The 12,651-nt window shown below is 66.1% G+C and overlaps 1 protein-coding gene across 1 annotated transcript; it reads left to right on the top strand.

The window, feature by feature from the left end:
• The first annotated feature begins 5,696 nt into the window (after positions 1-5,696).
• On the top strand, positions 5,697-12,367 carry CD247 (CD247 molecule). The gene is made up of 7 exons (XM_036442439.2): positions 5,697-5,806; positions 6,568-6,624; positions 7,040-7,120; positions 9,044-9,076; positions 10,132-10,188; positions 10,720-10,761; positions 11,470-12,367. The coding sequence occupies exons 2-7, from the start codon at positions 6,598-6,600 to the stop codon at positions 11,533-11,535; spliced, it is 306 nt and encodes a 101-aa protein (XP_036298332.1). The 5' UTR covers positions 5,697-5,806; positions 6,568-6,597; the 3' UTR covers positions 11,536-12,367.
• The last annotated feature ends 284 nt before the right edge of the window (positions 12,368-12,651 follow it).

Below are 12,651 nucleotides of genomic sequence, written 5' to 3'. Positions count from 1 at the left end.
GCACACACACACTGACAGACATCCCCGTGGGCCCGCTCCGCCGGCCGGTCTTGCTGGGACTGGGTGGGTCCTCCCCGGGACAGGGCCGAGGGTGCGGTGCGGCTCAGCTCTCTCCGGTAAGACACACGTTAGACGTGGTGAACCGGATGGAGAGACATGGTCCTCTCTGCTCCCCGCGTCTCCTCCGGGCGCCTCCCTGATTCGAGGCCGAAAGTAAAAACCGGGAGAAGCTGGGGGACTTTGCCCCGAAGGGCAGGGCCTGGGCTGGCGCCGGGCAGGAGGGGTGGCCAGGCCTGGCTCCGGGGCTGTGCCAGGCAGAGCGAGGTGTCCGCAGGGGACTGCGGGACGGGGGGAGGGAGACCCACAGAGCGCCACGGCTGCGCCCTGTGTGGCTGTCACTCAGGCCAGCACAGCCGTGCTGCGCCCACGGGAGGATTTCAGAGAGGGTGCTGCTGGCTGTCTGTGGGCTCCCTCCCTCACCGGGGCGACAGGCTGTGGCCCGCAGCTGTCACTGCTTACCTGTGGGGCAACATCCGGGGCTGGTGAACGGCCAGAACCCACGTCCTCAGTTCGGCCGTCGGAGCTCCCCCAGATGTGTGAGGGGCCTCGCAGCCAACGTGCTGGCTGGTGATCTCATGGCTGCGAACCACTGAGGGTGCAGGTGGGGCCCCTGCCTCCCCAGGGTGCAAACCCCGCTCCGCTGTGGGGCCTGAGTGTGCAGACCCCACTCCCCTGAGGGGGCCTGAGTGTGCAAACCCCGCTCCCCTGAGGGGCCTGAGTGTGCAAACCCCGCTCCGCTGTGGGGGCCTGAGTGTGCAAACCCCGCTCCGCTGTGGGGCCTGAGTGTGCAGACCCCGCTCCGCTGTGGGGCCTGAGTGTGCAGACCCCGCTCCCCTGTGGGGGCCTGAGTGTGCAGACCCCGCTCCCCTGAGGGGCCTGAGTGTGCAAACCCCGCTCCCCTGAGGGGCCTGAGTGTGCAAACCCCGCTCCCCTGAGGGGCCTGAGTGTGCAGACCCCGCTCCGCTGTGGGGGGGGGGGGGCTGAGTGTGCAGACCCCGCTCCCCTGTGGGGCCTGAGTGTGCAAACCCCGCTCCCCTGAGGGGCCTGAGTGTGCAGACCCCGCTCCGCTGTGTGTGGGGGGGCCTGAGTGTGCAGACCCCGCTCCCCTGAGGGGCCTGAGTGTGCAGACCCCGCTCCCCTGTGGGGGCCTGAGTGTGCAGACCCCGCTCCGCTGTGGGGCCTGAGTGTGCAGACCCCGCTCCTTGGCGGCTGCAGCTGCTTTTTGGCGGGCGTCAGAGGGACATGCTTTGCTGGGACTAAGCTGAGTCACCTGCACAGACACCTGTGTCCGCCTGGTGTCCTCCCTGTGCCTCAGGCTGGACCTGGGCACCTGCCAGAAGACACCTGCCCAGCAACACGGACAGGGCAGACTTCCGTGTCCACATCTGCCGGTGTCTGTCCAGATGTGGGGGTTCCCTCGGGGGAGGGGCTGTAAATATTTAATTAATTGTATAGTTGAACTTGGCCCTGGGCCCTTCATGGAACTTTCTGGGTCACCCCTGCCCACCTCAGCCATTCCTTCCTCAGCCACTCCTCCCTCAGCCCACTCCTCCCTCAGCCACTCCTCCCTCAGCCACTCCTCCCTCAGCCCACTCCTCCCTCAGCCACTCCTCCCTCAGCCCACTCCTCCCTCAGCCACTCCTCCCTCAGCCCACTCCTCCCTCAGCCACTCCTCCCTCAGCCCACTCCTCCCTCAGCCCACTCCTCCCTCAGCCACTCCTCCCTCAGCCCACTCCTCCCTCAGCCACTCCTCCCTCAGCCCACTCCTCCCTCAGCCACTCCTCCCTCAGCCCACTCCTCCCTCAGCCACTCCTCCCTCAGCCACTCCTCCCTCAGCCCACTCCTCCCTCAGCCACTCCTCCCTCAGCCACTCCTCCCTCAGCCCACTCCTCCCTCAGCCCACTCCTCCCTCAGCCACTCCTCCCTCAGCCACTCCTCCCTCAGCCCACTCCTCCCTCAGCCACTCCTCCCTCAGCCCACTCCTTCCTCAGCCCACTCCTCCCTCAGCCACTCCTCCCTCAGCCCACTCCTCCCTCAGCCCACTCCTCCCTCAGCCACTCCTCCTCAGCCCACTCCTCCCTCAGCCACTCCTCCCTCAGCCCACTCCTCCCTCAGCCCACTCCTCCCTCAGCCACTCCTCCCTCAGCCCACTCCTCCCTCAGCCACTCCTCCCTCAGCCCACTCCTCCCTCAGCCCACTCCTCCCTCAGCCACTCCTCCCTCAGCCCACTCCTCCCTCAGCCACTCCTCCCTCAGCCCACTCCTCCCTCAGCCCACTCCTCCCTCAGCCACTCCTCCTCAGCCCACTCCTCCCTCAGCCACTCCTCCCTCAGCCCACTCCTTCCTCAGCCCACTCCTCCCTCAGCCACTCCTCCCTCAGCCCACTCCTCCCTCAGCCCACTCCTCCCTCAGCCACTCCTCCCTCAGCCCACTCCTCCCTCAGCCCACTCCTCCCTCAGCCACTCCTCCCTCAGCCCACTCCTCCCTCAGCCACTCCTCCCTCAGCCCACTCCTCCCTCAGCCACTCCTCCCTCAGCCCACTCCTCCCTCAGCCACTCCTCCCTCAGCTCACTCCTCCCTCAGCCCACTCCTCCCTCAGCCACTCCTCCCTCAGCCACTCCTCCCTCAGCCCACTCCTCCCTCAGCCACTCCTCCCTCAGCCCACTCCTCCCTCAGCCACTCCTCCCTCAGCTACTCCTCCCTCAGCCCACTCCTCCCTCAGCCACTCCTCCCTCAGCCCACTCCTCCCTCAGCCCACTCCTCCCTCAGCCCACTCCTCCCTCAGCCACTCCTCCCTCAGCCCACTCCTCCCTCAGCTACTCCTCCCTCAGCCACTCCTCCCTCAGCCCACTCCTCCCTCAGCCACTCCTCCCTCAGCCCACTCCTCCCTCAGCCCACTCCTCCCTCAGCCCACTCCTCCCTCAGCCACTCCTCCCTCAGCCACTCCTCCCTCAGCCCACTCCTCCCTCAGCCCACTCCTCCCTCAGCCACTCCTCCCTCAGCCACTCCTCCCTCAGCCCACTCCTCCCTCAGCCACTCCTCCCTCAGCCCACTCCTCCCTCAGCCACTCCTCCCTCAGCCCACTCCTCCCTCAGCCCACTCCTCCCTCAGCCACTCCTCCCTCAGCCCACTCCTCCCTCAGCCACTCCTCCCTCAGCCACTCCTCCCTCAGCCCACTCCTCCCTCAGCCCACTCCTCCCTCAGCCCACTCCTCCCTCAGCCACTCCTCCCTCAGCCACTCCTCCCTCAGCCCACTCCTCCCAGCACAGGCACAGCTGGCCGGCAGGGAGCCCCTCCCCCCACCCGGGCCAACCACACACACACCCTGTCGTTTGGTCAGAAAACCAAGCTGCTCTTCGAAAAGAGACGAGAAAAGCTGCCCCATTACTTACCCCCGCGGAGGCCACAGTCCACCCACCTGGGGCTCTGCCCGGCTCAAACAAACGCTCCTTCTTATGGTTCGGAATCGGCTGTGCGGTCGCTTTCTGCTCTCATTTATGACAGCACCAGCGATTCCTTCCAGCGCCCCATAAAGCACGGCGACACCCCCCTCCTGTCCTACAGGGAGAACTCAGCCCAGCTTCGGTGTCCGGGGGCTCACAGCCCTGCCTGGGCCACGGGCAGCCTGACCTGGGGCAGGGCGGGCTCCCCCCGAAGATGCCACCACACGCGGGGGACGTGTGCACGGTGCCCGGGGCTGAGGTCAAGGCGAAGGCAGACGATGCCGCCATGGGTCCGCAGCATTGCAGCCAGAGCGGGGGAGCACTCCGCGGGGCCAGGCTCCCGCCCTGCATGTTCAGGGATGAGGCGGATGTTGGGTGCAGGTGGGGCTGGCAGTGGCAGGGGGAGGAACAGACAGCTGTGTCCGGAGGCCGTGGTGAGGCCGGGCGAGGTCATGGTGAAGATTGTGGGCTTTGCCCTCGGGAATGGCCTTCAGGGCGTCTGAGCGAGAATGTGGGGATTTTCGAGGCCGTCAGCTGCTGGACCCCGGAGGGGCTGCCCTGAGGAGGGGCCACAGGTTTGAGGACGGAGTGACTGGGGCTCTGGGGTGCCTGGACACCCTGCTCCCCTGGCTCCTGGGAGAAGCCAAAGCGTCACCTCTGCTGGGTGCAGTGGAGGAGGGAGGGTGAGGTGGGTGCACCTGCTGTGAGCTCTGCTAACCCGGAAGTTCTCTGTGCCTCAGTGTCCATCGTGCTGTGGTGAGGAGCTGACCAGCCACTGCATGGAAGCAGGTCTGGCACAGAGTAAACACGGTTTAACAAGAGAGGCAGCTGAGCCCTGGCCGGTGTGGCTCAGTGGATAGCGGGTTGGCTTGTGGACTGACGGGTCCCAGTCTGATTCCGGTCAAGAGCACATACCCAGGTTGTGGGCTTGATCCCCAGTGGGGGGTGTGCAGGAGGCAGCAGGCTAAGGATTCTCTCTCATCATTGATGTTTCTATCTCTCCCTCTCCCTTTCTCTCTGAAATCAATAAAAGTATATATACATATAATTTTTTTTTTAAAGAGGCAACTTAACGAGGCTGAATAACTTGCCTCAATAGGGATAAGATACTGCTCAAGGGCACGCTAGCCACTCCCTCAGTGGCCACCAGAGGGCGCCTTGGCACTGGGATGCATCTGGCAGGTCACCTCCTGAAAAACCTGGCTGGGTGGCAGAGACAGACAGACGCTGAGCCCCCTTGTGCGGGGTGAGTGGCCACACACGTTCCCAGTGGGAAGGACAGTCTAGGCTACAGCCCCTGCCTCCTATTCACAGCTCAATGAGCTTTCAAATAAAATCCAACTTTTGTTTAACCAGAATACTCACTGTATCTGTCCCCAGCCCCCAGGCTCCAAGGCAGTGCCAGCTAACGTGCACCCTACAGTCGGGCACACTGGCGTGGGGAGGCCCCTGGTGCTGTGGTGGGAGAGGCTCGAGCAGCGGGGCCTCTGGCTGCTGTGTCGCTGCCTCTGACGGTCACGGATGGCGGCTGGGCTGCGGGGACAGAAAGGGAGAGAACACAGGGAACAGCGTGTGCCAAGCACAGAGGCACAGTGCGGGAGAGCAGTGTGCCCGGGATGGTCCAGGCGGGCGGGGGAGGCAGAGGTGGCGGAGGGGGCCTGAGGCCATGAACTAGGCCAGGGAGCAGGAGGCGGCCAGGGTCGGGGGGAGGGGATGACCCACGGCTCCTCCATCTGCTGCTCCTGAGGCCCCGGGCCCCGGGGAGGGAAGCCAGCGCCGGAGCCACTGTCTCCTCAGTCAGAGGCTGGGCTGCCCTCTTTCCATCACCCGCCTGTCTGTCCCCACCCGGGAACTCCGATGGTGCCACCCTCCCAGACCTGGGCAGGCAGAGGCTTCTGGTGTGCGGCTCCCACGGGTGTGCGCAGCCGGCTCCTGTGGCCCCAGGCTCTGCCCTGACCGCAGAGGACAGACAGCTTCACCCCCCCCCCCCGCCCCATCTCTGCCGCCCTCCCGGCTGCCCAGGCTTCGGGGCCCCACCAGGTGTCATGCCCGCTCCGGGGTTCCAGGGGGTGTGAGGGAGGGGGGTCAGGGGGAGGACGGGGAGTAGATCCAGGCCTTGCCATGGTTTCCGTGTCCAGTCGTGGGCCCCCGGGGTCGTGTCTGTCCCCAGGGCCTGGCTGACCGCCCTCTCCCCGCACAGAGGCCCAGAGCTTCGGCTTGCTGGACCCCAAGCTGTGCTACCTGCTGGACGGGATCCTGTTCATCTACGGCGTCATCATCACCGCCCTGTTCCTGCGGGCCAAGGTGCGTGCTCAGGGCTGGCCGGGGAGGGGGTTCCTGCGGCCTGGTGTGCCCTTTGGGGGGCGCTGAGCCACAGAGTGGCCCGGGGTCCTGGTGGGAGCACCTTAGTCAGGAGCTCTGCCCTGCGGCACCCCGGGGTGTGTGTGTGTGGGGGGGGTGTCACTGGCAGGAAATGGCCGGATGCTTCCGGCAGTGGGAGCGGAGAGGGGGGCCCTGAGGTCTCCCCAGGTCCCTGTCCAGCGGCTGGTGCAGGCCCGGCAGGAAGTGGGAAGGGGCCCAGAGCAGGGTGTCCACGGCCCTTGCAGGGCCTGGCTTTCTCGAAGGGAAGCTGGGGGGGAGGGGGTGGCCCTGAGGGTGGGAGGGAGGGCGAGAAGGAGGGGGCTGCACCTTGCTCTCCGCAGCACCCGCCTCGGCTGTTCGGAGCTCTATCTGAGGTTCCGTCGAACAGCCGCCGTGCCGTCCGGTGGTGCCGGCTCTGCCCGGGGCCGGGCTCCGGCTGCTGCAGGCGGGCAGGAGGCGGCTGTGCACTGGTGGGGCCTCAGGACGCCAATCCGAGCCAGGCCGCCCGGGGCCAGGCGCACCGTCAGGCGGGTGCCCTCCGTGTGGGGGCAGGGCCTGGGGTGGCCTCGCCCTGACGCCGCCTGCCCGCCGGCACGGCTGCAGGGCCCCGGAGGCGGACAGTCCAGGGCGGACAGACGGCGCTCGCTGGGGGCAGTGACCTGCGGGTGGTGGGGCCGGGCGCTCACGCTCTGCTCTCCCTCCAGTTCGGCCGGAGCGCGGACAGCCCGGAGCAAATGCAGGGCCCCAGCCAGGTCTACAACGTGAGTCACCCTCCCCCCTCCGCCCCCCGCAGCCCGCGAGGCTGCACCGCCGGCCACCGGCTTGGGTTCCTCCTGGTACAAACCCACAGTCAGGATTGGGTGCCTGGACAGCGCCTGCTCAGCACACTGGCTGGAGCTCAGATACAGGCTGGGCTGGGAGGAGGTGGGGGCAGAGGTCGGGAGGGGGTGAGGAGGGGTGGAGGCTGGTGGGGTCAGGGTGGAGGTGGCATGGGAATGGGAGGACCCTCACTGGGCAGCACTCCTGGGCATCGGGCTTCAGTCACATTGATCGCTGCCCCTGCCGTGGTCACGCCCGCACGTGCTCTGAGACGCTGGCACCCGGGGGCCCGTCACCGCCCGCCCAGCCCCGCTCCCCCGAGAGCTGGGGCCACCGCCTCTGACCCTTCCCTTTCAGGAGCTCAACCTGGGGAGGAGAGAGGAGTACGACCTTCTGGACAAGAGGCGTGGCCGGGACCCGGAGATGGGCGGGAAACAGGTGGGCATTCCTCTTTCTGCCTGTGAGTGAGTGTGTGTGTGTGTGTGTGTGTGTGTGTGTGAGTGTGTCAGAGTGTGTGGATCAGTGTGTGTGTGTGTGTGTGTGAGAATGTGTCAGAGTGTGTGTGTCAGTGTGTGTGTGTCAGTGTGTGAGAATGTGTCAGAGTGTGTGTGTGTGTGTGTGTGTGTGAGTGTGAGAGAGTGTGAGAATGTGTCAGAGTGTGTGGGTCAGTGTGTGTGTGAGTGTGTCAGAGTGTGTGGGTCAGTGTGTGTGTGTGTGTGTGTGTGAGTGTGTCAGAGTGTGTGGGTCAGTGTGTGTGTGAGTGTGTCAGAGTGTGTATGTCAGGGTGTGTGTGTGTGTGTGAGAGAGAGAGTGTGAGCATGTGTCAGAGTGTGTGGGTCAGTGTGTGTGTGTGTGTGTGTGAGTGTGTGTGTGAGTGTGTCAGAGTGTGTGGATCAGTGTGTGTGTGTCAGTGTGTGTGTCAGTGTGTGTATGAGAATGTGTCAGAATGTGTCTCTGTGTGTGTCAATGTGTATGTCAGTATGTATATGCACGTTGATATATACTGCCACTGTATGTGGGTGTATGTGTGTCAATGTGAGTGTATATGTGTGTGTGTATGTGTGTGTGTCAGAGTGTGTGTGTATAAGAGTGTGTGTGAAAATGTGTCAGATTAGGTGGGTCAGTGTGAACAAGTGTGTGTGAGAATGTGTCAGAGTGTGTGGGTCAGTGTGAGTGTGCATGTGAGTGTGTGCGTGTCAGAGTGTGTGTGTATAAGAGTGTGTGAGAATGTGTGTGTGTGAGTGTGAGCTGAGTGTGAGGGGGCCCGGGTGGAGGAGGGCCCTGCAGAGCCGCACACCACACTCCCCGCTGCCCTCTCCCACCTCGTGGGGCCGGAGGACAGACGGAGACGTGTCCTTCGGCCCCTCCCTCCCTCTGGCCGTGGTCCGGGGCGCCCTGAGGTGCTCCCAGGGGTGCTGCCTGCCCAGGAGGACGGAGGGGGCCCCGCAGGAGGGCCCCGGGCCCTGGGTCCTGGGGAGCCTGTGAGCATGGCTGCCAGCTGCCTGACGCCGCCTGTGGCCCTGGACCTGTCAGCCCCAGCCGTGCATGCAGCCCCCAGGCCCCTGAGCTCCATGGGCGCTGGAATGAATGGGGAGACCCCTCAGCCGCCCCTCCTCCCCGGAGAGCGGGCTGGGCGGCGGGAGGGCAGTGGGGCTGGCCGAGCAGCAGCTGCCACGCTCCGGACGACTTCCCTCTTCGGCAGAACCCCACGTGCCAGCTTGTGGCCGGGGAGTGTGTGCGTGTGTGTCCGTGTGTGCACGTGTGTCAGTGTGGGTATGTGTATGTCAATGTGTGCATGTGTGTCAGTGTGTATATGTGTGTCAGCGTGTGTATGTGTCAGCATGTATATATGTGTATGTGTCATAGTGTGTATTGTGCGTCAGCGTGTGCATGTGTGTCAGTGTATATGTGTGTCAGCCTGTGTATGTGTGTCAGCATGTATATGTGTGTATGTGTGTCATAGTGTGTGTCATAGTGTGTATGTGTGTGTCATAGTGTGTATGTGTGTCAGAGTGTGTATGTGTGTCAGAGTGTATGTGTGTGTCAGAGTGTGTATGTGTGTGTCAGCGTGTGTATGTGTGTCAGTGTGTGTCAGCATGTGTGTGTCAGAATGTGTATGTGTGTGTCAGCATGTGTGTGTCAGAGTGTGTATGTGTGTCAGCGTGTGTATGTGTGTCAGAGTGTGTGTGTCAGCGTGTGTGTGTGTGTGTCAGTGTATGTGTGTGTCAGAGTGTGTGTGTCAGCGTGTGTGTGTGTGTGTGTGTCAGTGTGAGAGGGCCGTCCCCCCGCCAGCTGCCAGGCTGAGGGGGGTGACGGGGTGCCCTGGGGCTGCTGCCCGCTCTGACCCCCTCTCCCCCGCAGAGGAGGAAGAACCCCCAGGAGGGCCTGTACAACGTGAGTAGGCAGTGGGCGAGGAGGGCTGGGGAGGGGCCTCCGGCCCCCCAGGCGGCAGGAAGCCGGGCGCTGGGTCCTGGTGGGCCGGGGCCTCCAGGGGGCACCTCCCGGGGCGGGAGCCTCCTGGCCTCACCCCACGGACTGGCTGACCTCGCCGTCGCGGTGGGTCTGGCGTTGGTGTGGGTCTGCCAGGCGGGGTGACAATTTGCTCACCCACATGATCCCGGGGCCCCGGGGAGCCTGCGCCGTCCTGGTGGGTGCCTTCAGCTGGAATATCGCTCCCACCTCCTGGAGCCTCCCCACCTTCCTGAGCCTCCCCACCTCCCTGAGCCTCCCCACCCTCCTGAGCCTCCCCACCCTCCTGAGCCTCCCCACCCCCCTGAGCCTCCCCACCCCCCTGACCCTCCCCCACCCTCCTGAGCCTCCCCCACCTCCCTGACCCTCCCCCACCCTCCTGAGCCTCCCCCACCCTCCTGAGCCTCCCCACCCTCCTGAGCTTCCCCCACCCTCCTGAGCCTCCCCCACCCTCCTTAGCCTCCCCACCCTCCTGAGCCTCCCCACCTCCCTGAGCCTCCCCCACCCCCCTGAGCCTCCCCACCCCCCTGAGCCTCCCCACCCTCCTGAGCCTCCCCACCCTCCTGAGCCTCCCCCACCCTCCTGAGCCTCCCCACCACCCTGAGCCTCCCCCACCCCCCTGAGCCTCCCCACCTCCCTGAGCCTCCCCACCTCCCTGAGCCTCCCCATCTCCCTGAGCCTCCCCACCCCCCTGAGCCTCCCCCTCCCCCCTGAGCCTCCCCCTCCCCCCTGAGCCTCCCCACCCTCCTGAGCCTCCCCCACCCCCCTGAGCCTCCCCACCCTCCTGAGCCTCCCCCTCCCCCCTGAGCTTCCCCCTCCCCCCTGAGCTTCCCCCTCCCCCCTGAGCCTCCCCCTCCCCCCTGAGCCTCCCCACCCTCCCAGCTGGGCGGAGCTCCTCCAAGGGAGCCCCCAGGGCTGCGGGAGGGAGGGTGGCGCATGCTTCCGCCTCAGCCAGTGAGCCATGCCCTCTGCCCCTCCAGGCCCTGCAGAGGGAGAAGATGGCGGAGGCCTACAGCGAGATCGGGATGAAAGGCGAGGTGAGTGCTGGGCGGGGGGTAAGGGGGGGGAGCGGGGGGGGGATTTGGGAGGTGGGGGGGGGGGCAGGGGGCTCCCAAGAAGGCCCTCTCGGTCTTGCCCTTGCGCCTGCCGGGGCCTCCGTCCTCTGTCCTCACCACCTGCAAAAGCCCCGTGGTGGCCGCAGAGGGGAGGTCACCCCGCTCCGCCCATCGGCTGCACAGAAGACGCGGACGAAGGGCCGATGCTCTCTGGGGATTAAACCAGCCGATCCCAGGGCAGCCAGCGCTCTGCCAGAGCGTGCCAGCCTGTCACCGTCAGCGACAGTGCCGAAGGTGTCAGAGGGACCGCGGGGCCTGTCCCAGAGACTGAGAATGGAGCCGGAGCCGCCCTGCCGCGCTCGCAGCCGCCCGGGGCCCTTCCTCCGGCCGCAGGCATCTGTGGCTCCGCGGCAGAGCACACGGCCTCCCCCGCAGAGGCCAGGCCTGCCCGTGGCCCGGCCGGAGCGGGCAGGACCCCGAGGCCTGCCTGACCCGCCCTCCTGTCTCCCACAGAACCAGCGTCGCAGAGGCAAGGGGCCCGACGGCCTTTACCAGGTCAGTGCGCTGCCCTCTCGGCCGCGGTGCCCTCCCCCCGGCGCCGCCTCAGAGGCCGGCCAGCTCCCTGCTCCTGCCAACACCTGGGCAGGCGAGCCCGTCCTGCCGCGGGGCCGGCCAGCCATCGGGCGCACGCCCGGGTTCCCACCCGCCAGGCGCGGCCCGGGCACTGGTGCCCGCACAGGAGCCGCTCCTCCACGCTGGGCCCGGCAGCCGCCTCGGCCGCCTCGCTGGCACACCAGTGAGCTGGCAGGAATGGGGGGCCGAGGGGAAAGATGAAGGGAAGTCACAGTTTGGGACGGAAGTGCTGCAGTCAGCAGCCTGGCTTTTGGAATCACGGGGATAAGTGTGCAAAGCCCAGGGCCTCCCCGCCGGCTCCTCCTCCACTCGCCCACCTGCCAGGCGGGTCCAGGTGATGCCCCAGGGCCCGGAGGGAGGGTGGGCCACAGTGGTGGGCGGGAGAGCTGTTCCCCGGAGACAGGCTGTGAGGACAGGAGGCTGGCTGTTCACAGTGCTGCCAGGGGCGGGACAGCTTTCAGGAAAGGAGCCCCAGGCCACACCCGGCAGGGACAGCGCCCTCTCCCACGGGCAGGAGGGGCGGTTCCTGGGCCTCTGGAGGCCGGTGGGGGCATAGGCCGGGCTCCGGCAGGCAGGTGCCCAGGCGGGCAGTTGCGGCTTCTGACCCATCTTCTCCTCCTCCCTCACCAGGGGCTCAGTGCGGCCACCAAAGACACCTACGACGCCCTCCACATGCAAACACTGCCCCCTCGCTAGCAGCCCGGACCACCACCCACAGGGAGACAGACCCACAGACGCCCAGATTGTAAACGACCCAGGAAAAAGCATGTACAGTTCGCTCCCGTCCCCCAGTCCTCTGTCACGCAGGACACTCGTGTGTCACAGCGGTCCCCTCCCGCCCCCAGCCTCCATTCAGCGTCACTTCGCACGTGAGGGTGTGCGTCCTGGCCTGTCCCGGAGCCTGTCCAGTCCTCGCCTCTGCCTGCCGGGGGCCCGGGCACCGTGGCTCGGACCTGGGGCCGCACACCCCTCACAGCCCAGCTGGTTAGTCTGTTTTGTCACGTCCCAAAGGAGCCCCCACGCCAGCGCCGTCCGGCGGTCTGTGCTGTGGGCACCTGAGCGGCTTGGCTCCTGCTGTACCTTTGGCTTCTGTTGTCAGCCGTCCCTCACCGCTCGGCAGCCGTCCCTGGGCCCAGGAGGTCCCGGCAGAGCCCTGCGGACGGAGGGGCTGGGTTCGGGCTGCCTGGAAGGCTCCCTCGGCCGGCGCCCCTTGCCCTGGTGTCCAGGAGCCGGACACGGGGCCTGAGAGATGGACACGCCTGTGCCTTCGAGAGCCCACATCCTTCAGGAGGCGTGTGGGGAGCCGAGGCGGGCGCCCGAGCGGGGAAGGCCGTGGCTCCCTGGCACCTGCTCATGCCACACTGAACTCAGGACAAACCCCTCACGTGAAGGCCTCGCAGGAAGGCCCCAGGCCACCGGGGCCTGCAGAGCCCACAAGACAGGGGCCTGGAAGGAGCCTCTCCCCGCTGGGCTTCCTTCTTGCTGGTTTGCTAACGCCTTGCTCTTTGCATAATAAACGCTTCAGTGACAACAGTGCTTTAGGCGGAGCTTTATTTCAACACCCAGGTCCTTGATGGGCACTTAGTCTCAGGGAACCAGCCTGCTGCCCTCTCCGGGAGCATGGGGCATTGGTGCCCAGGGCCCAGGAGGCTGTGGTGGACGGGGCCTGACATGGGTGCAGTGTGAGGTGAATGCAGAGGGACGGGCGGGCGGCGTGGGACAGAGAGTGAAGGGAAGGGCCTGAGGGCAGGGCTCAGCGCGGCTCTGACCTGGGTGAGGGGGATGAGCAGGAGAAGGCCCGGCTCTCGGCCC

The sequence above is a fragment of the Pipistrellus kuhlii genome, unplaced genomic scaffold (assembly GCF_014108245.1).
Source record: "Pipistrellus kuhlii isolate mPipKuh1 unplaced genomic scaffold, mPipKuh1.p scaffold_m20_p_18, whole genome shotgun sequence".
NCBI lineage: Eukaryota > Metazoa > Chordata > Mammalia > Chiroptera > Vespertilionidae > Pipistrellus > Pipistrellus kuhlii.
This window is presented reverse-complemented; position numbering and strand designations above follow the sequence as displayed.

What these genes read in the sequence shown, in the direction of transcription:
- CD247 (XM_036442439.2), top strand. Translation starts at nt 6,598, where the DNA reads ATGCAGGGCCCCAGCCAGGTCTACAAC. An exon ending in GCCCCAGCCAGGTCTACAAC is followed by an intron (nt 6,625 to 7,039) that starts GTGAGTCACCCT and finishes CTTCCCTTTCAG; the next exon opens with GAGCTCAACCTGGGGAGGAG. An exon ending in CCCAGGAGGGCCTGTACAAC is followed by an intron (nt 9,077 to 10,131) that starts GTGAGTAGGCAG and finishes CTGCCCCTCCAG; the next exon opens with GCCCTGCAGAGGGAGAAGAT.